Source organism: Anomaloglossus baeobatrachus, chromosome 3, assembly GCF_048569485.1.
Source record: "Anomaloglossus baeobatrachus isolate aAnoBae1 chromosome 3, aAnoBae1.hap1, whole genome shotgun sequence".
NCBI lineage: Eukaryota > Metazoa > Chordata > Amphibia > Anura > Aromobatidae > Anomaloglossus > Anomaloglossus baeobatrachus.
Genome location: NC_134355.1, coordinates 54,015,696 through 54,042,389, shown reverse-complemented (window position 1 = coordinate 54,042,389; position 26,694 = coordinate 54,015,696). Strand labels below are relative to the sequence as shown.

The 26,694-nt window shown below is 42.9% G+C and overlaps 1 protein-coding gene across 1 annotated transcript; it reads right to left on the bottom strand.

Annotated features, from left to right (window-relative positions):
* Positions 1–852: 852 nt before the first annotated feature.
* Positions 853–26,677, bottom strand: ABCG8 (ATP binding cassette subfamily G member 8). Its single transcript, XM_075338015.1, has 13 exons — positions 26,562–26,677; positions 24,679–24,783; positions 23,063–23,213; positions 20,489–20,727; positions 20,121–20,253; positions 18,417–18,686; positions 16,293–16,455; positions 14,516–14,617; positions 11,288–11,487; positions 8,886–8,962; positions 7,418–7,685; positions 4,708–4,835; positions 853–2,772 (listed from the first exon to the last, which is right to left on the bottom strand). The coding sequence occupies exons 1-13, from the start codon at positions 26,619–26,621 to the stop codon at positions 2,635–2,637; spliced, it is 2,034 nt and encodes a 677-aa protein (XP_075194130.1). The 5' UTR covers positions 26,622–26,677; the 3' UTR covers positions 853–2,634.
* Positions 26,678–26,694: the final 17 nt, after the last annotated feature.

The window sequence follows — 26,694 nt, the reverse complement described above, 5'->3', positions numbered from 1 at the left end:
CCAGCTGCCCTCCTTGGCAGTTCCGTGCCCCTTGCCACGATCCCCTGCGACCGGGGTTCTAGCTCCTACCAGGCCCAGACCAACGTCTGCCACCTAGTAACTGAGGAGCCCTACTCCTAACCTCCACCAACGACTTGTGACCTCTCCTCTCGAGAGTCACCACTCGACTGACCTACTCCTGACACTCCTGACCTCCTCTTACCAACCCCCCAAGTGTCCATCCCTATTCCCTTCAGGCTGTCTACTGGTTTGTCTGGTGGGTGTGGTGCAGAGTGTTTCTAGGATTTTGATTAGCTTGTTCTTAGCAACACCATAGGTTAGGGATCCGTAACCAAGGAGGAGATGGACACCATGTAGAAGGGTAGATTGCACAATGTCCTGTGACGACCTGATAGGCCAGGGTGTCACAATAGGTCATCTAGACAACCATTGACCTGCTCTAAACTGATGAGGAAAAAGAATCCTGAGACAGGATAGATGACTTTTGGGGGGAGATCTCTTTATTTGGTTGACATGGGAGATTTTTTGTCTTTCTAGAGGGCTAACTGGCATCTTTCTTTCCAGTATGGCATTACCTGTAAATAAGTCTACTTTCACCAACTCATTTTCTTCATTGAGAGCAGTACCCTTGGTCGCCACCAGAGATGTCACGGAGTGTGTAATGACACGTCAGGGGCCCCTAGGCTGTCCCTCAGACGTGACATCTAATGAGTTTGGACCTGAAGACAGCATGACAGGAGATGTCTGAAAGTTGTATTATCTATAAGACTAATCGTTAATTTAAAAAAATAAGCTCACAAATCTCAGAAACTTTTTGAAAAACAATATTTTTATTAGTAACTGTTGACCTGCAACAAATGTGAATTGTTCGGCCCTCCAGGGGCTTATAACAGACTTGTACACTTAAATTATTTAGCTATCTACACAAATGTCTTCATTATAAATTCAACATTAACATTTTAGAATGAAAAATGATTGTCAAACATAATATTTTGCATTTCAAAATATGGAGAAGCCAACATTTTTCAATTTTATTTATATTTTTACTAACTAATTTAGTCAGGAAAACTATGACAAATCAAACATTTCCATCTTTTTTTTCAAATGCCACACTGACATTCTTTAGACAAAATTTGGTAATTTTTAAGAATGGGGAAGTTAATGTTGATGAACTAAATTTAAAAATTACTAGAATTTTTATGTTTTAAATAGTTCTTATAAAATATCATCAATTCAAGTAGTAGGACTAAGGGGCACTTTGCTCGCTGCGACATCACTAACCGATGCTAGCGATGCTGAGCATGATAGTACCCGCCCCCGTCGCACATGCAATATCTTGTGATAGCTGCCGTAGCGAACATTATCGCTACGGCAGCTTCACACGCACCTACCCGCCTCCTTCCTAAGGGGGCGGGTCGTGCGGCGTCACAGCGACGTCACACGGCAGGCAGCCAATAGAAACATCCCGCCCACCTCCTTCCTTCCGCATAGCCGGTGGAGGCAGGTAAGGAGATGTTCCTCGCTCCTGCGGCTTCACACACAGCGATGTGTGCTGCTGCAGGAACGAGGAACAACATCGTACCACCTATCGGTGCGACATTATGAAAATGTCCGACACTACACAGATAACCGATTTACGACGCTTTTGCGATCGTTTATCGGTGCATCTAGGCTTTACACGTTGCAACATCGTTACCGGCGCTGGATGTGCATCACTTTCGATTTGACCCCGACGATATCGCAGTAGCGATGTCGCAACATGCAAAGTACCCCTAAGGCTATGTGTGTCTGATTACTATAACCCATCAGGAGGGGTCTGTGCCAACACTAGAATGTTCTAATAGAATAAAAACACTCATAACTTTAAGGGGCTGTCCAAAGTTAAAAAAGGGGTCTGATTTCTTCCAAATCAGAATTACACCTGGCCACTGATTATGCTTGGCCACACAAAAAAAGCCAACATTCCGACTAGACATGTCCAGCTCCTCTCAATCTATTTATATTGAGTGAAGATGAGCAAGTCTAGTCGGCATGCGACGTCATGTATGTAAATCACATATTTGCAGTCACATGCCCACCCACTCTCATCTCCGACCACGAAGAATCCTGAAGTTGTTTTTGGAATGGAAGTAGCCATGTTTTTCCAATCACCAAGTCCAATCAACCTGAAGTTTTATTTGTAAATGTGCATCCCAACCGGATATAGTTCAATCAGGCAGTGGCTTGAATGATTATCCCCCTGCCCTCATTGAGTAACATCATAACAAAATTAGGATTGTTTTTTTTCCAGATTTTACATTAATAAAGCCCCACTTCAATATGTCCTGAGTCCTACATTCGTCATTGAATCTTTCAACCTGTCCATCTCCTTTGGTTTGATATATTCCACAGTGGTTTTCTGCAGCAGCCTTTCTCTCATATATGCTTTAAGGTGAGCACCATCCCTCATCGCTCCTCTGGTTGTTATTTAGGTCAAACCCTAGTTATGCTTTTGTTTCTTCCAGTTTCTTTTCGCCTTATTACAGTAAATGAATGAGAAGATGATGAGAGAGGTAACTAACCCATAGTTTATCCCAATATCACCATACAACAATGCTGTTGTGCCCTCGGGGGTGGTCCATTCATGATGGAGAATTACCAATCTTGGCTTGATTTTTGTTTAACAAACCTGAGGGATATGTAATACAGTACAAGAAAACCAGCAACGATGCCAATAAGTACGAGAAACGAGGCGTACAGTGGGTACTTGTCCGAGTCCAAGCTTTGGATAATCTGTCCAAGTAATAAGATAGGAATTGTTATTAAAGATTACACATCACAATGTTGGTTTAGTGTAAAAAACTGAAATTCCTAAATTAATTAATCATTTGTGGATGGCTTAAAGGTGTTGTCCTGGCTTGCGCAGTGTGTGCACTGTTAGGATTTTCCATTGCTGGTGGTGAGAGTGGGTGGGCATGTGACTGCAAATATGGGATTTACATACATGAGGTCACATGCTGAATAGACTTGTGCATGTTGACTCAATATAAATTAATGGTCAGAAGCCAGACATATCTAATCGGAATGTGCATCACTCTATGTGACTGCAAACCTCTCAAACCTCACAGTGCGTACTGTCCACACTGTGAGGATTCACAAGTCTGCAGTCACATAGAGTGATGTCGGGAAAAACTCACAAATCTGGTCAGCATGTGACCTCATGTATGTAAATCCCATATCTACAGTCACATGTCCACCCACTCTTACCACAGGCAACGGAGAATCCTGACAGTGCACACACTGCGCACTGTCAGGACAGGTTATCAAAAAATCACAGACAATATTTTTACAGAGACATTGGAAAACCATATTAAATCATTATGATTAAAAGTATGATATGTCTACAGCCCATAATTTTGAAATTAAAACATCAGCTGCATTCACTGTAAATTATTAAATGATGATATTACAGTCAAAATAATCTGTAGAAGTTTCTTCAGCTTCTAAAAAATTAATGGAAGCCAAGGCAAAAAAATGTGTTAGTTTGGCGGACTCTCCTGGAATTTCTAGACCGTTGGCATCCCAGCTCCCTCTACACCAGTAGAGAACAGCTGTTTCTTTCATATGTATGATTCTCTAATACTAGCTTTAGAGGTACTACACCCTTAATTTGGACACTTCTCAAACTACATCTTCCAAATTTTTATGGAGGTTCTGAGAGCTGTACATGAGGAGATTCTATAAACGGTTCTATAGACGCCATAGTCCTTCTGACATTAATACATTGCCGTATGCCTTCTCAATATTAGAGAGATCTTCTGGTCTCTGAAAACTTCTGTCCCCAGCTACAATTTGTTAAAAAAAAAAGCTGCGCTTTCATCACCCTCCCCAGGTCCAGCACTGAATCTCCATTGCTGCTCCCATTGTCTGATGGTGACAGACAGTCATGTGGTTTCTGGCCATAGAAGGACACAGCATTTGGCTGTGCAGAATGTTCTTTGACTTTCCATTGTTCCTGCTGTCAGTATTCATTGGTATAGGTAGCTTTCCTGCTGGATTCATCTCTCAATCTTTTGGACCCAGCAGGAGCTCACCTTCAACCTAGCAGCTGATCATCAGCATTATGATGGTGCTTAAATACCCTTTCCTTCATTGGACTAGTGCTGGTGATATTTTCAGTTCATTCAAGCCTTGGTTGCAAGTAGGTAGCTCGTACTCCTTTGTGGTATCGTTGCTAAACACTTTGCTGAACTTCTACCTTTGTCATCTGTAGATAAGCAGTTCATGCATTTTCCCCCTGTGTGTCCTCCTTTTGTCTTCTCTAGTGTTTAATGGGGTTGACAAAGAGCTCATCCCATCCATTCTCTATTTAGGGCCCAGCACTAGGGATAACTAGGGACAGGTATCCGGCTTGGCACATAGGTGTGTAACCTATCTAGGGTGGTGAGGGACCCCAGGGACCAGAAGTAGGTTTGGTCAGAGGTCCCCATCGTCCATTTCCCTAGACACAGCGTTTCCCTTTCCTTCCTTTTCGCCGTTTGCTTGGTACTTCCCCGTATCTAGCATGACACTGATATTGTCCGCAACGTTGACGTCACATTGACAACACTGCAGCCAATAGCTGAGCTCAGGGGTTCACGCCATCAACTTGGTCATAGTTTATTATATTACATGTTAGAATGAATCCACTATCGATTTTGTGAAACTGTGAATAAGCTGAAGTCTTACCAGTTCCCCAGGAATATTGATAGTGAAGTTCCGGACTTCGATTTGATATGTCATGTCTGTAAACTGAACTTGCATGAGTCCTGCAAAACCCCAACGGAGAAAAGAGACAAAGGAGATCCCAAATGGCACTGCAGAAACAAAGAAGCCAAGGTAAATATGGTTTATACTCTATATTTACATGATCTTAATATTTCCCATAATAAAAAAATTACCTAGTGTTTGCATTTTTTATTTTTTTGTTATAGGTTTCATTACTCCTATATGGTCCTATGTTAACACAAAGTCACATTAGTGCCAACATAGGGACCTCTTACCAACCGTCATCCATGGAGGAAAGAGTTGGACATTTTGGATTTTAGAATATCTTACTCTTTGTTCTTGTGTAAGAAAAAAGCGTTGGCAGAGGTGCACCCGTCACTAGGCCCTTTTCCCCATTGAAATAAATAATTTTGCAAAAGTAATTCTGCAATGTTGCCACAAATCATGGGTTCATCTGTTTTGTTGTGGAACTTTACACCTCAATTCATCATTTTTAAACAGAATTCCGATGTAAAACTTGTTGAAAGGTCACAACATTTTTGCAAAATTAAAGGTGAGCATAGATTTACACAAATTTGGGCATTTTTTTACTACTGACTGCCAGCTCCACCAAATTTTTGATATCTGAGTAAAGTTTATTAGGGAGGAGTGTGACCAAGTGAGAAATTCATCAAAAGTCATGCAACAAAAGGTTTGTAAATTAATATAGAAATGTACTCTAGTCCCTGAATTTGGTACCTTTCTGACTCTGGCACTCAACAGCTAAATTCATTGATGAATTTCATGCATCTACTCTAGCAGAGGTTTCATCAAAACTGAGAGGCGAAGTGCCAGTCTAGATAAATCAGGACATTTGTCCTTTGTTGAAGGTGTTTTCGGGAACTACAAGATTGATGACATTTCCTTAGAGTGACCCATCACTATCAGGTTGACCGGGGTCTAAGGGGTACTTTGCACGTTGCGACATCGCTACCGAAATATTGTCGGGGTCACGGTTATTGTGACGCACATCCGGCGCCGGTAGCGACAACGCAATGTGTAAATCCTAGGCGCGGCGATGAATGAGCGTGAAACAGTCAAAAATCGGTGATCTGTGTCACGTCGTTCATTTTCATAATGTCGCTCCTGCTGCAGGTACGATGTTGTTTGTCGCTCCAGCGGCGTCACACATCGCTGTGTGTGATGCCGCTGGAGCGACAAACATCACCTTACCTGCGTCCCGACGGCAACGCGGAATGAAGAAAGTGGGCGGGATGTTATGTCCCGCTCATCTCCGCCCCTCCGCTTTTATTGGTCGGCCGATTAGTGACGTCGCGGTGACGCCGAACGCACCTCCCCCTTGAAGGAGGGATTGTTCTACAATCACCGCGACGTCACCGACCAGGTATGTGCGTATGATGCTGCCGTAGCGATAATGTTCGCTACGGCAGCAATCACAAGATATCGCATGTGCGAAGGGGGCGGGTGCTATCGCGCTGGACCAGCTGCATCGGCTAGCGATGTCGCAACGTGCAAAGTACCCCTAACTCTTGGCAACTCCACCAATCAGCTGGCTGAAAGGCCATTGTATCCTCTTATTTTTCTTTACCAAGCAAGACTTCATGCTTTTGGTGGTGGGAGCGCTTAGGATTGAAACAGAGTCCCTAAACTTGAGTGGGATTTAGTTGCAGTGATCTGCAATCCCAAAAGCAGCTACTTACTGAACCATGTACCGAACCATGGCTTTTAAAGGGATGTAGCACTGACTAATTGTCACACGGAGCTTTGCTCAAAACTCGTCGAGTGTCATGGCGGCATTAGACATTGTTCACACTACAAATTCTGACACTCCACACTTTAGGTTCTCTGCTGTTTCTAAGTTACACAGTCAGGCTCGAGTGTCGACCAGCTATGTGCTCGTTAATGGTCAGGAGAGCAAGACTTAACCTCTACTAGCCTGCTGGTTACCTTTAGGATTACATGTTATTGCAAACCTATCAGATTTAATCTCTGCCTTTTTAAGATGTCTTCCCATTCCAACTATACACTTATGCTGTGTTGGTCTGTATGATGTTGTGTCCCAGTCCTACTGGTAATTGTGTTGCTTTGTGCTTGGTTTTGCTGTGGAGAAACCCATTCTCTTGTTTCCTCCCTGCTCTTCTTTTCCTCCTATGCCTTTATTGTCTTATAGCTCTGTGTGAGCATGCTGTGAGGTAGAGTTTTGGTTTCCTCTGTTTGTCTATCTCTGTTGATGTTATCACACTCCTGTACCAGACTTCCCTGGGGTTGGGGGAGCGGGGTATAAGATCAGGGCTGGTCAGCAGCAGGGCAAGGGTAGCGGCTCAGATATCCTCACCTTCAATGGTAACTGAGATAAGGGATAGCTAGGGACCACTTAGCCTGAGGGACAGTCTTGAAGCCCCTGTGCCCTACACTCTCCCCATTCAACATGCACTAATCAGTTGAATGATAAAATTTAATATCCCATTCATTAACTACAAGCAGAGATCTTAAAATCCCTCAGGAATTATCAGAATATTTAAAAATCGCTAATTTTCATCCTTCATTCGTAATAATCTTTCTTGCTTAAAGTAGACTATCATGGAAGTCTTAAAACATTGTATTGGGTTGTATTAAATAGTAACACTAAACAATGAATTCTGTCAATTTTTTTTCTCCTTCGTCAACCTACCTTCCCAAAGAGTATCCAGCCTGATCATGAATCCCCCGGTCAGATAGGAAGCGGTATAGATGGCATTGCTCATGAAAGAAGAGATCTGTAATGTAGGGAGCAGAGCCGACATCCACAAAGCCATGCAACGACTACAATACACCACAAGCCACATCAGCAAGAAGTTTAAGAAGAAGCTATCCACCCCTGGGTTGAGATTTGCCAGCCAATATATAGGAACGCTATAGAAAACTACAAAGGCGATGTGCTCTGGGAGCTCTCCAATGACCTGACAAAAGAAAAACAAAAATTAAATGAAATTTAAAAAAAAATTGTAACCATATTTTTTCATATAATTTTATTTCAATCTTCAAAATAGAATATCAGCATTAACGTTCCCATTAACAAAAACATCACAACTCAAAAATATCTCCTGGATACGTGCATTCCTTAACCAAGAATCTGCAACAACACTAGTGCATGCCCTCATCATCTCCTGCCTTGACTACTGCAACCTCCTGCTCTGTGGTCTCCCTTTCAACACTCTTGCACCCCTCCAACCTATCCTAAACTCTGCGGCCCAATTAATCCACCTCTCCCCTCGCTATTCCCTCTCTTCTCCACTCTGCCAATTCCTTCACTGGCTTCCCATTGCCCAAAAACTCCAGTTGAAAACACTAACCAGGACATACAAAACCATCCACAACCTATGTCCTCCATACATCTGTGACCTAGTCTCCTGGGACGTATCTGCACTCAACTTCAGATCCTCACAAGATCTCCTTCTCTACTCCCCTCATATCTCTTCTTCCTACAGTCGCATCCAAGATTTCTCTTGCACCTCCCCCATACTCTGGAATGCTCTACCCCAACATATCAGACTCTCGCCTCCTGTGGAAACCTTCAAAAGGAACCTGACCCACCTCTTACGACAAGCCTACATCTTACAATAACCCTCAGACCAGTTCACTACTGCACAACTAGCTCTGCCCTCACCAATTGTGTCCTCACCCATTCCCTGTAGTCTGTGAGCCCTCACGGGCATGGTCCTCTGTCCTCCTGTAGACTCTAAGCCCTCGTGGGCAGGGTCCTCTCTCCTCCTGTACCATCACCCATCCCCTGTAGACTGTGAGCCCTCGGGGGCAGGGTCCTCTCTCCTCCTGTAGACTCTGAGCCCTATCGGGCATGGCCCTCTCTCCTCCTGTACCGTCACCCATCCCCTGTAGACTGTGAGCCCTCGGGGGCAGGGTCCTGTCTCCTCCTGTACCAGTCTGTTTTTGTACTATTCATGATTGTTGTACTTGTTTTTATGTATACCCTTTTCACTTGTAAAGCGCTATGGAATAAATGACGCTATAATAATAATATTAATAATAAATAATAATAATAACATTGAGCCCAATTGCTCATCTAATTTTGGAAATACTATAGGAAGATCAGGCTATTTGGGGATATATCTGTTTTATAATACCTTTAATAATACAATTACCTTAGCAAAAAAATATGGGGTAACAGAATATAATCCATCTTCCAATTCATGGAAAAGCATCGCTCTCTCTGAATGACCTGAATGAAAATAATATATATATTAAAGCAAAATGTGTTTCTAATTAGCAAATATTATACAGATTTATTTTTTTTTAAAAAAATTGCAACATTATTTTGATTTCATCATCTCAAAGTCCAAATTGTATTTTATTCATTTTAATCTCCTCTCATTTTGGGCTTCGGAGTCTGATCTCTGACGTGACACAGCCACTGGACTCCCAAGCCGTGAAAGAGAAGGGATGTCTCCAGGGGAGCGGGATCGATGTCGGTCGGGCAAGCTGTCGTCCACGGGCAGCGCCTGCGGGTGGATCTTCGCAGGCGGGAGTGATGTTGTCTGTGGTCGGGTGCGGGCGCAGCGGGCCGACCGGCGGGGTGGCACTGACCAATATGGGCAGCAGGGAACGCAGCTGGCTGAGCGACGGCAGACCGGGCCCCTCGGCGGCAGCGACCGGTCCCTCCAGGACACAGGGGCGTGGGTCACTCACCCGCTCCTCTGATTCTGCTTTCGCCTCACGGGCCTGTACGGACATCACTACTTCCACCATTCCAGCCTCCCATTCTTGCACCAGGAGCTGGAGCTGGGCCTGCAGCCTGTGGCTTAACTGTGTCACCCGAGTTTCCACCCACGCCGCTGTTCCGGGTGTGGGCCTGCTGTACGGGACAGACATTCTGCTTGCTCGACCTCCAGGAATGGGATATTTTGCAGAGTCCTGGCGTCCCCGCTTTTTATAGCCTTGGCTACATTAGGCAGACTTTCACCTGCCCCCCCCCTTGGTTCTTTCTAGCACTTCCGCTTGTTGGGGGCGGGGCTTCGCTTTCGCGCCTTCCCTGCTCGGGGAAGACGCTTGAGCAAGAAATCTTCGCGCCAAAGATGGCGGCGCTTCAAATTTTTCGGCTGGACGCCGCCGGCGGGGACTGCAAGGCGCACTTCTACTGGTAAGTAGATTGGTTCTATCCTGTTCATGACGCCAAGTTGTCGCGGGCGGAGGGGACGCGCTCGCTAACGCTCGGGTCCGGCGCTGCGGCTGCTGCTGCTCGGTGGCTCGAGCGGTGGGCCGGATCCGGGGACTCGAGCGGCGCTCCTCGCCCGTGATTGAAAAGAGGAGTGATTTGGCTTGGGGATTTAGTCCGTGACGCCACCCACGGGTTGTGGTGAAGATGGGCACCACCGCTGCTGGTGACGGGGATCCCGGGAGCGATGGTAGGGAGCAGCTGGGATGTTGTTTTCCTCCTCCATGGGTAGGGGTTGGTGGTCCCGGGGCCCGGTGTTGTGACTAGAAGGCCGGGTCGGTGAGGTGCAGGGTTGCAGGGACAGCGCGGCGCAGTGCCAGATGGCACGGGTGTAATCACTCAGCAAATGAGACACAAAGTCTCCGGTAAGCCAAATGGCTGGATGGACGGGTCCCGCAGCCGGCTGCTGTATCTCTCCCTGGACAGGGGATGGTGGCTGTCTCTCTCTGCACCTTTGTGTTCTGATTTGACTACTGTGGCTTCCCAATGGTAGTCCGCTCCCCGGTGTATGGGTGCCGGAGGAGCCCGTTGTGCCCACTGGCCCTTGGGTCTCTAGCCGTTGGCGGTGGCTGTATACCCTCACGGTGCAGACGGTTGCCTTCAATCGGGACTTTAGCTGTTAGGAAACCCCTTGGGTTCCAGTCACATTCGGATTTGACTGTTGTCGGCGGCTCCAAGCCTGGTCAGGGTCCGATGGCCCTGCCTGTGTGTGCTGGCTTCACTTCACTCCCCGGTCGGTACCGGCGGGCCAACGCCCGACCCCGGTCCTATGGTTCTGTGTTGATCCACCACTCCTGCAGACGACCACCACCGTCTGCCAACCTTGCTGTCAGTGCCTGGGCCACGAACCCAGACACTCCAGTGATCACTCCTCACACTTTGACCTCCAAGACTGATCTCTCACTTTTCCCGCCTCCAGGCCTGTGAACTCCTCGGTGGGTGGGGCCAACCACCCTGGCTCCGCCCCACCTGGTGTGGACATCAGACCCTGGAGGGAGGCAACAAGGATTTTGTGTTCAGCTAATGTAACTATCCAGGGGTGGAGGTGTGTGTGTGTTACCTGTGACGACCTGGCTAGTCCAGGGCGCTACATGGCCACTAATGCTGAGTAGTAGACCACGCCTTTAGGTCACACTTGGGAGTTCCAGGAGCCTGCCCCCACTGATCAGTAGCACATACTAAGGGCTAAAGCATATAAAAGTCATTTGAAAGTATTGAGATTGTAAAAAAAAAAAAAATCTAAAAATATTTAAAAGGAGGTAAATCTTAATCTATGAATATATGAATAGAGATAATACAAATAATTACGGTAAAAGAAAGTAAAATACTTACATTTGGCAACTACATCTAAGACAACGGCAAAAGGAGTTAGTGACCCTTTCATGAAAAGTAATGCAATTGTGTCTTGTATAGAGAGACGGCTTCCTCCTTGCCCATAATATAAGAATCCAATTAATAGTGCCATTAACAGGGCCTCAACGCCATGGATAAGTAAAGTGGTTAGATCCCGGAAGTCATTAGAAACATGGCGGCTGCGGAAAACAAGACAACCCCAATACATTTATTATTACCTAATAATAGCATTAGCGTATACATTAATATATCGGGAATATCAATAACATTGAACATCGATGTGACTGGTCTGTTCCAGAACTCGAATAAGAAGAACAAAAGAAAACTCTGTATTGAAAGTCTATAGTTGTCCCGATCCCTGTCAACGGTGAGGGAGAATGGTTTATTTTGACCAGAGATGGAGGGGCCCACCAGAGTGCCATAAGATGTTGGGTAGGACAAGGCTCTGACACAATAAATGGCCCCTGGGGGCCACAGTGTCTTCCAGCAGACAACCACATGTAGGCACTGTGCACATGCTGTGGTTTTTGATGCAGTTTTTTTTACTTCTCCTAAAGCCAGCAAAGTCTATGAGGTTTTAGATTTGCTGTGCACATGATGTGGGTTTTTTTTTCCGTGCAGTTTTGGTGCAGATTTTGATGCAGAGAAATCTACAGCATGTCAATTATTGGTCAGGTCTAGCAGTATTTTTTCACTCATTGACTTCAATTCATTAACTTTCTTGGTGGCCCAAAAAAACGCATCAAAAACTGCACCAAAACAGTGTCCGATTTTGATGCGGTTTTTCGCCACAACATGCAGATCTGGTGCAGAAAATTTCTCCACTAAATCTGCAGCGTGTGCACATAGTCTAAAGGCAGGTTTACACGCGTCGATTTATCGTGCGTTCGCATGAGCGATCGCACCCGCCCCCATCGTTTGTGCGTTACAGGCAAATTGTTGCCCGTGTCACACAAAGTCGGTAACCCCCGTCACACGTACTTACCTCCCGAACGACCTCGCTGTGGGTGGCGAACATCTTCTTGCTGAAGGGGGAGGGACATTCGGCGTCACAGCGACGTCACACAGCAGCTGCCCAATAGAAGCGGAGGGGTGGAGATGAGCGGGACGTAACATCCTGCCCACCTCCTTCCTTCCGCATTGCCGGCGGCCGCAGGTAAGCTGCAGTTCATCGTTCCCGGGGTGTCACACGGAGCGATGTGTGCTGCCTCAGGTACAATGAACAACCGGCGCGCAGAAGGACGATTGATTTTTTGAAAATGAGTGACGTGTCAACGAACAACGATAAGGTGAGTATTTTTGCTCGTTCACAGTCGCTCGTAGCTGTCACACGCTACGATATGTCAAACGATGCCGGATGTGCGTCACTAACGACGTGACCCCAACGACATATCGTTTGATATTTCGTAGCATATGACGGGGCCTTAAGAGGCCAATCACTTATCATTGAAGTCTATGTTTTATGGATTGGTGAAAAGTAACCTATTGGAACATATCGATATACATCAAATGTATACAATGTTCTCTCTAATGTGGCATCGTTTTTTTTCTTGATCCTACAGCTCTATAATCCCAAATTAAAGCCCCTTTTCCCCTATATATAAACGTAGTCTATTTAGCCAAGTGGACGTGGTCCACAAGCTTCTCTATGGCAGTCTTAATGACCACCCCCAGTTTTATGTATATACAGAGGACAGCAGTCCATATGTCGCGGGCGGGGAGGAGGGTGTCGGCACACTACGCTCACCCCTTCTGCTCGGGTCCGGCAGCTGCTCAGTGGTGGCTCGAGCTGTGGGCCGGATCCCGGGGTTCCTCGAGCGACACTCCTCGCCCGTGAGTGAAAGGGGATTTGTGGTTGGGTGTGGGGGATTGTTATAGTTCGTGACGCCACACACGGTTGTGGTGATTTCACCACCGCTGCTCAATTCGAGGGTCCCGGGGATGGTGATGGGGAGCAGCCAGGTGTTGTGTTGCCCCTCCGTGGGTAGGGGTTGGTGATCCCGGGGCCCGGTGATGGGTGGTGAGGTGCGGGGCCTGGTGGGCGCAGGGACGCGGGGGCAGCGCTGTGCCTTGCGGCACTGTGGTACTCACTCAGCCTGAGACATGGACACAGTTTGTACGGTAAACCAAACAGCTGGTAGGACGGTCCCACAGACGGCTGCACCTGCACTCCCGGTAGGTGACGGTGATGTCCCTCTTCCTTGCACCTAAGTTTGACTGATGGTAGCGGTGGATTCCCTCCGGTTACCCGCTCCCCGACTGCAATCTGGGCCGGAGGAGCTCTACACTTTGCCTGCAGGCGCTGGCCCTGAGAAACTGGTGCCTTGGCGGTGGCGGTGTCTCTCTGCTTCAGGTTGGGCTGTTGCCGTCAATCGGGACTTGGTTGCTGGGGGATCTACGTCCCCTTCACTGACGGATTCGGCAAATTTGGCGACTCCTAGCCTTGCCGGGGTCCGAGAGGCCCCTACCCTGGTGCTGACTGTCCTTCGGAACACTGCTCCAGACCACCGGGCACACAGCCAACGGGGTCCTTCCAGGAACTTCCAAACGGTCCCCCTCCGGACAGTCACCGCCGTCGCTGACCTTGCTGTTCTGGCCCTACACAAAGCTGGACCTTCAGGCTTTCCTCTCACTGTCACCACTCTTGCTTTCCCCCTTTACTCCTTTTTCTTTCTTTGCTTTCGCTTAGTTGTTTACTCTCGCCCCCTCCGGGCTACTCCTCCACTCCTTCTACTTCCTCCTCCCTGACTAGAGTGCCTGGTACTTCCCGCCTCCAGAGCTGTGATCTCCTTGGTGGGCGGAGCCAACCGCCTGGCCCACCCCCTGGTGTGAATCATCAGCCTCTGGAGGAAGGCAACAAGGATTTCTGGTTAGCTGTGATGTGCCTACCTGGAGTGTGGGGTGTGGTGATGTTGTGACCTGTGTCCCCTGGCTTGCCCAGGGCGACACACATATTTTAGGAATGGCGAGATATATGAACAAAAAATAAACAAGGTCAGATTCAGGAACACAAGGTAAAAAAAAATCCATATTTATGGCAAATGATGACAGGTCCTCTTTAACCAATGTAAAAAAAAAGTAAGGGCGAAAATCTGTAGGAGTGAAGGGTGACCAAAGACTATCTGATATTTTGCCAATAAAATGCAGTCAGGAAAATTAGGTGAAAATTTGGAATTTATTGGTATATTTCTTATTAGTAGAACTTACTTTAATAATACTCCAAATTGATGAAGACCTTTCGGCAACTCTTCAACTTCATTTGCATCTATCTTGATAGCCTTCTCGAAAGGAGTGGATAGCAAGTTAACACTGACAAAAAAAGACAGAAGAGAACAATATAAAGATCCTTATTTTGAGATACATTTCATGATTCCTCCTAGGTAGATTCTTACCAGGATTCCTTATACAGCAGAAGCCTTGTAGCAAAATTAAATTGTGTTACTCAAAAATTTTAGACAGGGGGAAAAATAAGTATTGAACATATCACCAATTTTCTAAGTAAATATATTCTAAAGGTGCCACTGACATGAATTTCTCATCAGATGTGAGTAATTTCACCAGCAGTATGTGGATAATTAATTTAATTAAATAATTAACTCATTATCCTTGTTAGTCCCCATAAAAATAAATAAGCCTGTACTCACCTCCCTTGCGGCCGTGGTTTCAGAGATGTCTGAAGTCAGGTTCCCAGGGCCCACGTGACATTGACACGCGAGCCCTGCAACCAATCAGCACTCAATGTCTGTCTCCCTGCCTTCAGATATTTGAGCAGGATGTGAGCACAGCGCTGAAGGCAGCATGAAGGAAGCTGGCAATGATTGGTCGTGGGGCACATGCATCATAACAATGTCACATGAGCCACGGGAACGAGATTTCAGACGTCGTTGGAAGAGCAGCCGCACCGGAGGCGAGTATGGGCATTGTTTTGACATGTGAGCCTCGCGACCAATCATTGCCAGCTTCCTTCATCCCGCCTTCAGACATTTGAGCAGGAAGTCAGCGCTGCACTCACATCCTGCTCAAATGTCTGAAGGCGGGGAGACAGACGTTGGGTGCTGATTGGTTATGGGGCTCGAGTGCCAAAGTTTGACCCTGATTAAGAAGGGCTCCTTTACTTTAGGAGGATTGTAAAAAAAAAACTTAAGACTGAAATAGAACAAAACTGTGCTGTAAAAAACATTTTGAATTGAAGCTAAAAAACAAGGTATAACGTATTTTTTGTTTTAATTTTTCACAATTTTTTGCCATTTTTTCCATATCACAAACTTTATTAAAAAGTAAAATATGAAATATTTCCATTTTTATATGGATCATTGTTTTGTTTTTTTTTCCTTTTATGAAAACTCATGCTTCCTGTATTTTCAGGATGAGTTTACAGCAGTCTCCTTATCAGCAGAGGCAGGAATATAGTGGCAGGTAACACCTCTATACATAGCTGATAACACAGGATACATCAATCACAACCGGTGACATCACAGCTCTCCCTCCCTCCACAACGACCTTTGCACACACTCCTTAGTTGCTTCAATTTAAAAGATATCACCAGTGTCTGTTCATTGTGGCTATGTACATGTGTTGTTTCCTAAAACAACAGGAAGTTAGTATCTAAAATAGGTCCAGTGGCCAGTGACAAAATTGCAAGATTTCTATTTTTTATTTTTATTACAGATTGTGATATGGAAAAAAAACATTGCCAAAAATAATAACATATAACACGAAATCCTGGTTTAAACCATACGTAATTTTATGACGATAGCTTCCCTTTAAAACAAAGTTTTAGAACTGTATTTTTTGTTTGTTTCAATGCAAAACTTGCTGGATTCTCAAGAAAAATTTAGGCAAATGGACAGTTCTGGGCTGAATGGCGCAATATGGCACCGTGGCCGCAACGTGTGAACCCCATCCATTGAGTCAACGCCGATGTTCACCTACTCAGAATCATACTCTTTGCGGTATATCATCTGATACTCTTGTAGACACATACCTTGCCTCACTAGTTGGAAGTTCCCTATTTCCATCGTTAACTTTCCAAAGGAAATCATCAGAGTCTTTTACTTTATCCCAGAAAGTCTCTGATAGTGATTTTGTCCTCTCCAATGTTTCCATTTCTTCCTCTTTGGTTCGATAGTTGATGCTGGTGAGATCCACTGACAAGAAAAAGAATAAATGATTTATCCATCTATAATATACGCTAACTGGTTTTTATAAAGTGATCATCACTTTACCGATTTTTTATTTCATTAATGAACTTCAATATACTTTGATTTATTTCTACTATTCCAGGCACATATCGATTATCCAGGTCATATTGCCAACCAAATTATGAGTGAAAGCAGCAGCAGAAAAGTGATCATAAAGTTCTATGTAACCGCATGAGCATCATGTAGAGGAGGGTTTGATCGCTTCTTTCGAAATCTTCAGAACATATCTAAGGGTGTATTGTAGGAAAGTCGGGGTCACTTGTAGGAAATAATATCAATTTTTTTTTTCTTAAATAATACTACCTTTATAGCTTTTGTTTCTTTATGCCAAAGCTGTACCTTTCAAAATAATTAGGTAAAATGCTAGTAAAAGGCTGTAATACACATTACAACCACTGAAAGGTGGTACATACAGACACATATGGCATAGACATCTACAACACAGAATAACAAAATCATGTGGTTGTTTTTGTTTTAAAACAGGAGCTTATTTCCTTACCCACATTGGTATATGTTGAGCCAAAAAAAGTAAAGGTGTTTTCTTGACACATAGATTTTTAACATATTGTAAAGCCTATGAGAAATTAAGAAACTTCATAATTTACTTGCTGTTAAAATTCTGCTTTGTTTCTCAGCTGTTACATGTGGTTATGTGTCCCCCAGTTCATTACATCCTGCTACAGTCCGTTCAAAGCACAGAGTATAAAGATTTCCTGTCTGTGCTTTGAACGGACTATAACCAGAATTGGACTGCCTACCGGAGGAACCTCCAGTAATATCAGTCCTGGCTGTGGTTACCTGCACTGAACTCTGGAGCTCTCACCTGAGCTCCGGAGTGCAGCCTGGACTAAACTCAGGGTTTGCAGGACTGAATCGCGAGCACCGAATGATTCCACGGCGATTACGGTTCAGTTCATGTTACAGCTGTGGACAGGCCAGGCTGAAGCTCAGGTGACAGCTTCAGAGTTCAGCACGGCCTGTCCGCAGCTGCCATGAACTGAACCGCAATCGCCGGGGAATCAGTCAGTGCTCACGGTTCAGTCCTGCAAATCCCGAATTTAGTCAAGGCTGCACTCTTGAGCTTGTGAGAGCTCCAGAGTTCACTGCAGGTAACCATGGCCAGGCCTGGTATTACTAGAGGTTCCTCCGGTAGTCAGTCCGACACTGACTATAACCCATCAGTCAATGGTGGACACGGAAAGACCGGGGCCCTTGTGCAAGAGGTGGACTGGTTGCTGTCGCGTTCCTTTCCCCGAAGACACCAATCCCGTACTGTATTATCATGTAGTGTAATGTGAATTGTGATTAAACATGCTATAATGTTTTCATTTATAATGTTGTACACTGTCCTATTAGGGGGTTGAGTTTTGTCAAGCAACAGAAAGTGAGTAGGTTCAGAGACAGTTAAATATTGGGACTAGCCCATAATGGGAGGGGTTAGCTTATAGGGAAAGAGACAGTTCCCTTCTAAAAAGTTAGTGAAGACCCAGCGCTTGGCAGAAACAGACATATTGTCTGTAGGTCATCAAGGCCATAAGCAATGGGTGACCTATGGCAGCAAAAGGAAAAGGAGACTGAATTGCGATATCGTGAAGGGTTCAGAGGACCGGACTTTGACAACAAAGCCTGAAGGTAAAGGGACAAGGAGGACTGATATGTGAACAGAGCTGGCTTTCCCCAAGGGGGAGTACAAGGCTCTCCTGTGACACTACTGGCAAACGCCCTACTCCCACAATGAAAGTCCACACACCCAGCCAGGACCATGTCTTTTATGTAGCATGCCAGGGTGTCTGGAGTCAACTCTCCCCCATAACTACTACCCCGCGCCCCCACATAGAAGTTGGAGTAGAACAAATATCAATTTTTCTCATATTTATCTATTTATGACTGTAATTTGAAGTACTTACCATAGAAATCTGCAGGGTTACTATATCGGGGACAGGGGTGTCCTATAGAGGAGAAGTACTGAACCATGTCTTTTGCTGTTCCAGAGTAGATAGTGGAACCGGATGATAGCAGAAGAACTAAATCGAAGAGCTGGAATATGTCAGATCTAGGTTGGTGGATGGATAATAAAACCATTCGATTTCCCCGAGCCAGCCGGGACAAGGTGATCACGAGGTTATGTGCTGTAAAGCTATCCAACCCAGAGGTGGGCTCATCAAGTATCAGAATACCTGCACACAACATGTGTAAACTGATATTAGACAAATTCTGGACAGGTAAATATTTTACATTATGCTGTCTTGCAAAAAGATTTGATTAAGCATTTTAGATGGTTTGGCTTCTTCAATGTATCACTGCACATTGCAGACTGCAGAATGAGTTAACAGTCAATCTGTCAGTGAACTCATCTGATGGCTGTAACCAGCCTGTAACACTTGGACATATCACCTTCTCCTGAACAACCTTCTAAGCTGATTTATGACCACATCAAAGTTGAACTTTCGAATGTCCAAAAAACAGTTTAGAAGAAGGTTTAGAAAAACAGAGAAAAAAGGTTAGATTCTCACTCAGGTGAAATCACTGATGACTCATTCTACAGTCAGGTGAAATCACGGATGACTCATTATATAGTCAGGTGACATCACTGATGACTCATTCTACAATCAGGTGAAATCACTGATGACTCATTATACAGTCAGGTGAAATCACTGATCACTCATTCTACAGTCAGGTGAAATCACTGATGACTCATTCTACAGTCAGGTGAAATCACTGATGACTCATTATATAGTCAGGTGAAATCACTGATGACACATTCTACAGTTAGGTGAAATCATTGATGACTCATTCTACAGTCAGGTGAAATCACTGATGACTCATTCTACAGTCAGGTGAAATCACTGATAACTCATTCTACAGTCAGGTGAAATCACTGATGATTCATTCTACAGTCAGTTGAAATCACTGATGACTCATTATACAGTCCGGTGAAATCACTGATCACTCATTCTACAGTAAGGTGAAATCACTGATGACTCATTATATAGTCAGGTGAAATCACTGATGACACATTCTATAGTTAGGTGAAATCATTGATGACTCATTGTACAGTCAGGTGAAATCACTGATGACTCATTCTACAGTCAGGTGAAATCACTGATGACTCATTCTACAGTCAGGTGAAATCACTGATGACTCATTCTACAGTCAGGTGAAATCACTGTTGACACATTCTACAGTTAGGTGAAATCACTGTTGACACATTCTACAGTTAGGTGAAATCACTGATGACTCATTATACAGTCAGGTGAAATCACTGATGACTCATTATATAGTCAGGTGAAATCACTGATGACACATTCTACAGTTAGGTGAAATCATTGATGACTCATTGTACAGTCAGGTGAAATCACTTATGACTCATTCTACAGTCAGGTGAAATCACTGATGACTCATTCTACAGTCAGGTGAAATCACTGATAACTCATTCTACAGTCAGGTGAAATCACTGATGACTCATTCTACAGTCAGGTGAAATCACTGATGACTCATTCTACGATCCAAAAATAATATAGAAACCAAACTTTTGAAAAATTGTATGTATCTATAAGTCTCTCTATCGTGCAGTACTTCTATTATATAGAAGATACTTTCAGGCATCTTACCGGGATTCCACAGAAGTTGAACAGCAATGCTCACTCTTCTCCTTTCTCCACCAGATACTCCCCGTGTGTATGCATTTCCTACTTTCGTGTTTGCACATTGTCGCAATCGGAGTTCTGCTATGACGTCTTCAACCTTTTTTTGCAAAACAATTAAAAATCCCAATTAAAAAATCGGAACAATCAAATCTTATTATCTATCTATCTATCTATCTATCTATCTATCTATCTATCTATCTATCTATCTATCTATCTGTCTATATATCTATTTATCTATCTGTCTATCTATCTATCTATTTATCTATCTGTCTATCTATAGATCTATTTATCTATCTGTCTGTCTGTCTAAAAAAAATAAATATTTCCCTCACCCGTTTTTGCCGCTGCTGTTCTGAATATGATCTTGGAAGTCGGAGTTTTGCGATAAATGACAACGTTTCCCGAACTGTCAGATGCGGTAACAGTTGATCGTCCTGCTGGACATGAGCTACATTCTTCTTTACCAACTGCTTGGTGATCAGCTTCCCATTAATAAGGACTTGACCCGACTTAATCTTTCCTCCTTCATCTTTACATGTGATGATGTCCAATAATGTTGTCCTTCCACAACCTGAAAAGTCAGACAATAGAGTGGAGGGCATTTCCTGAAAATGTAGACACTATGGTGATTCCGAATGAATCCAACAAAACTCCATATTACTTAGATTTTGTTCTCTAAAATCATTGATCACCTCTGTAACACCAACGTACCATATGCGTTCCTACCAAAATTCTGGTTGGTAACTGGATTGTTTATGTCTTGCTGGAATTCTACTTTTGGGTGAGGTTTATATAAACCCTGTTTGTAGATTGTCCGTAAATCCCCTTTGGTGCTCGCTCACACTAGTGTTAGCATCCAATGATTCTCTTGAATGCATTATGTGAACGACACCCAGCTGCGAGCGCTGAGCCAAGTGTCATTCACAGTTCTCTAAATTCTTTCGCATGCGAGACTCGGATCACAAGTGTGGAGAAGATGAAGAGCTTAATTTCCCCATATTCTCCATTGTCTGTCTTAGCGTATATTGGACTGCACTAGGATGATATGATGTTTGGCACGCACCCATTGACTTGAATTGGTGTACGACGTCCAATATAAGCTGCCAATCACAACTGTCATGATGTGACTGCAGGATAGCAAGTGACAAGGGGCTCCAATACTGTCCATCATGTTAGAAGACCTTAGGCTATCCTTGTCCTCAGAGTTACCCCTAATGGTGGAGATGCTTGAGTGCTTGGCTACTCTCCTGACCAGAGCTAATTTGTCACCCTTATCCTCCCAGGGAAGAAAGGGGCAGGAGTGTGAAGGCAACACAGATTTAAACAGATAGGGAAAACAACAAAACTCACAGTAACAAACCAAGGACAAAAGCAAGAGAAGTAAAGCAGCAACAAGGGTTCACACCACAACAGTTCACAACAATAAAGTACTAAAACCACCAGTAAGTCTTGATCAAACCACCTCTCCAGACCAGTATAGACAAGCTATAGCTGGCACTAATTGAAGTGTCCAGCCAGTATATATAGGAGGGGAAAGAGTATTACATGTTCTCTCATAGCATGTGACTAAAGGAGATTAACAAGCAGATCAGCAGAGATTAACTCTTGCTAGCCTGCCGATGAATTACAAGTCTGTGGGTCAATGCCCGAGTCTCCTTGCAATCATCACAAACATCAGAGAAGTTAGAAGACAGAGTGCAAGAATCTGGAGTTCCCACAGATCCTGACACCACTATGACATGCAATGCTTGCAAAAGCCTCCTTGTGACAGCACCATGCAGCAATTTTTTTCTCATGCTGTCTCAGCATGAGAAAAAAACACTAGTCAGCACTGCTCCATAGCATAGCATTGAAGCAAGTACTATCCAATAAAACATTAGATAGCACTTGTCCAAATTATACAGTGTGTCCACCATATCCTGTCCACCGCCATTAACTTGAGAACGGCGGCAGCTATAGGCATAGAAGTGGTGTCTAGGTATAGTAAAGTAGCCATGCGCTATGCAATGAAACCACCTATAGCATCGCCTGGTGGAAAACAACGAAGTTAGCATTTTTATCTTGAAAACGGAATGAGATAGAGAAAAAAAGTGAATTAAAAAATTGTAGGGCATCATCAATTCAATACTAATCGACACCTTGCATACAGAAATGCTATGATATGAAACCCATGACCCCCCCCAAAACATTGAATGCTGGTCACGCATATGGCGCTCATTTAACTTTAATGCTCAAAGTGGCCACCGTCAGCTGCAATGCACATCTGGCCTCTGGACAGCATACTGTATCTTGCTGCACGTTGTGTAATATGGTAGGTGACACGTTTGCACAAGCATCTGTGATACGTCGTCGTAGGTCCTGCAATGTTGGTGGAAGGGTCGCATACACCTGCTGTTTGATGTGACCTCACAGAAAGAAGTCCAATGGGGTCAGGTCAGGTGAGTGTGGAGTCCACTCCACGCAGCCACCAACCCAATGACTTGTAGGAAGGTCTCCATGACGTATCACTTCACGTCCTCAGCCTTGTGAGTTTTACACATTCTAATCATAGCATTTCTGTATGCAAGGTGTCGATTCATATTGAAATGATGATGCCCTACAGCTTTGTAATTCACTTTTTTTCTCTATCTCGTTCCGTTTTCTAGATAAAAATGCTAACTCCATTGTTTTCCACCAGGTGGCGCTATAGGTGGTTTAATTGCGTAGCGCATGGCTACTTTACTATACCTAGACACCACTTCTATTCCTATTGCCATCATTCTCAAGTTAATGGCGGTGGACAGGATATGGGTGGACACACTGTATACTAGTGTGAGCGAGCCTTTAAACTAATCTATGTGCTACTTTGCAGCAGATAACTCTTCTTGATGCTGCCGTAGAGTATTTATAAGTATCAGATGACCTACCTGAGTTCCCGATGACTGCCAACATTTGCCCACTGGTGACTTTCAAATTTAGGTTAGTCATGGCTGATGTCTGGGCACCTTCATTCCATTTCCAGGGCATTTTAAATTCTGCCAACTTCTCATACCAAGGAATCTGAGCATTTAAATTCACCTTAGGGAGGAATAATAATAATAATTAATTACTTTGAAATAATAATAAAACATTTTAACATATTCAAATGAAAATAATTTTCCAAAGTACCGTAGTTTAAAATGTTAAAAAAAAGTGATGTGATTGTTATTTGAATTTGTTAATTTAAAAGTGCTACCAATGGGGGATATCTGTAATAAAACTGCAATGTTAGAAAAAAAAAATATAAAATAAAATCCGCAAAGGCAAAAAAACACAATAAATCCTGCATTTTTATATATCCTAGTTTTTAAGATTGAAGGTCGACTTATGTCCATCAGGATCAATCTATAACATAAAATGTGGATCCTGAGTAAAGGAAAAACTCGATGGGGCAGACAGTAAGCTCAAAATTAGGGAAAAATTCCTTCCCAATTCCACATACGGCAATCAGACTAGTTCCCTGGATCAACGTCACATCACAGAATCCAGTGCCCATAACCTTTATGATTGCATTTTTCAAGAAATGCATCCAGGCCTCTCTTGAATTTTAGTAGTGAATTGACCATTACAACATCATGTGGCAGAGAGTTCCATAGCTTCACTACTCTTACAGTAAAGAACCTGCCTCTGTAATTATGATTAAACAAACCTGACACATTAAAAAATCACTATTAACCTGCAGATATGGAGTTAGTCTGCAAGTTAATAACATTTCAAACCTGCCCGAAGCAGGCACTTAGTATCTCCCTGCCAGGAATCAGTGCAGGGGGCGCTGTTACAGCTACTGCTCTCCATACACAGCGGTGACTGAACCCACGCTAGCTGACTGTAAGCCAAACACTACTGGGAGAATTAAAGTTATTTTCCTACCAGCAGTGGGGGTCTAAGTGCTGGTTTTGTGCAGGTTTTGGAACGCTATTAACCTGCAGATTAGCCCCATATTTACATTTATCTACATTAAACTTAATTGCCATCTCTCAGCCCAAGTCTCCAGCTTACATCAATCGTTCTGTAATATTAAATTATCCTCCTCTGTGTTGATTAACCTGCAGAGTTTAGTGTAATCTGAAAATATTGAAATTCTACTCTGTATGCACTCTACAAGGTCATTAATAAATAGTTTAAAAAGAAGAGGGCCCAATACTGATCCCTTTGGTACCCCACTGTTAACTGTGAGCCAATCTGAGTGTGTTTCATTATTAACCACCCTTAATTTCCTATTATGTAGCCAGTTGTTAACCAAGTTACACATATTTTACTTTAGTCCCATTATTCTCATTTTATGTACCAACCTTTTGTGACATATAAATATTGCAGATTTCATTGTCAAATGTTACAAGCTAATCTGATGATTTCAAACTTTCACAGCAAGTCAAGTCATTATGCTGCAGATTTTCCTTGAGTGTATAGGTTGTGATTTTGTAAAATTTCAACCCCTTTCCAGAAATAGAAATTAGATTATGCAATATGTCAATACTATAGAAATCAGTGACTAGATGTTTACCTGGTAACATAGTTCTTTTACTTCTAGGACGTTCGGAGCTCCAGAGTATGTAAAATATAAACTGTTGTCTTCTTCAGGAACAAATAACTCATCTTTTCCATCAGTCTGAAAAAAAGAAGGTTGTAAAATATATTGCATTATGAAAACCAGATAAATAAAGCTTTCAAACACTAATAAATCTCATGTAAAAGTGATAATATATTTTTTTATTATTATTATTATTATTATTATATGAAATATGGACACATTAAGGGACATTTTTTAAAAGCATATATATCGGGCTAAAATATAAATATGTAATAAGTGGGTCGGGTTTTTCTATCTATTCCCGCCACTGTCTGTTGCCTGGCTTTGGTAGATGCTGCATTTCGAACATGCCCCTATCACATGACAAAAATGACTCATACCTAGAAGGTGCCCATACAATTTAGCATCTACAGAGGCCAGGCAGCAGAGAGGGGCGGGAATAGATAACAAAACCCTACCCATATATTAGCTATTCGGCAGCTGCTGCCAATCAAAAAGCTGTACATTTCAGGTAACTTTACTTGCCTATGTTTCTGAAACTATACATCCGATCTCACAACTAACGGTATGTATAGAATCAGTATGATAGCGCCAGTATAGCACTGGCTTTAGTTTATATAGGAAAATCCTGGTGGTTGGTGCACTTTAAAGAAATTAAAAACTTTACTATAACTGTTCATTTTGTTAATCCTGGCTAAAGAAAAAACTAAATAAAAAAATTATCAAAAAGTTCCATGTATTCTAAAATGGTACCAGTAAGAACTACAGCTCATTACCCACAAAAAAGCCTTCATATAGTTCTGTAAACAGAAAAATGAAAAAGATAGGGCTCTTATAATAGAATGATTCAAAAAAGTGTTTGTTTTTTTAAGTGATTTTTCTTGTGGAAAAAGTCGAAAAATATAAAACAAACAAATAAAAAGGCTATCAGCGTAATCATGTCTATCCGAAGAATAACGTGGTCAATCACACTGCATGATAAACTCTGTAAAACAAATCAAGTTTAAAAACAATCCCAGTGGTATTAAAAAATGTTTTAAAAAAAATAGAATTGCTATTTTTTTGTTCTTTTTGCCTCTCAAGGAGTTAAATAAGTGTGATCAAAAAGTGACATGTACCACAAAATGGCACAAATGAAAACTACATCATGTTATGCAAAAATAAATAATCATACAATGCCACTGAGGGAAAATTGTGAATGTTATAGATCTCAAAAAATGGGGACTTGTAAAATAATTGTTTTCTTAAAGTAGTAATAGTACAATACTAATGAAACTATATAAAATAGGTATCGCCATATCCATACTGACCCACAGAATAAAGTTGAGACTATATTTATGCAGCGCAGTGAATAGCGTAAAAATTAAAAAAAAACAGTATGGGGCAAATTTTCTATTTGTTTATATTCTCTCCCATAAAGAGTTAATAAAAGTTTGTTAATAAGTTTGGTAAAAATCAAAATTAAGCTACTGGGAAATACAACCCATCCAAAAAAACAAGAAGGGGGGAAGCACTTACATGACAAAGGAAGAAAAAAAAGTTACGACTCCAATAGAGTCAACACAAAACATATAGACAATAAAAAAAATGAAAGACAAAAGGGTTAAATACTAACAATACAATTAAATACCCATAAGTAATATCTTTGCCCATTTTATCATACTATCCAAAATAATTGTGTATGTCTGATATCAATTGCCCCGATAATGTGTAACGAGAGTAACGACCCTATTTTTATATATATATATATATATATATATATATATATATATATATATTTATTTTTATATATATATATATATATATATATATATATATATATATATATATACACTGTAAATATATATAACACTTACTTTTATAGATGGAAATCGCCTTTGTCTTTTCAGTAGCTCAATGCCACCGCTCTCATCCATGTTGGGCCCCAGTAATAGGACATGCAGTCCACACTATCCAAGATGGGCCTTCAGACAGTCTGCTCAGCTTCCT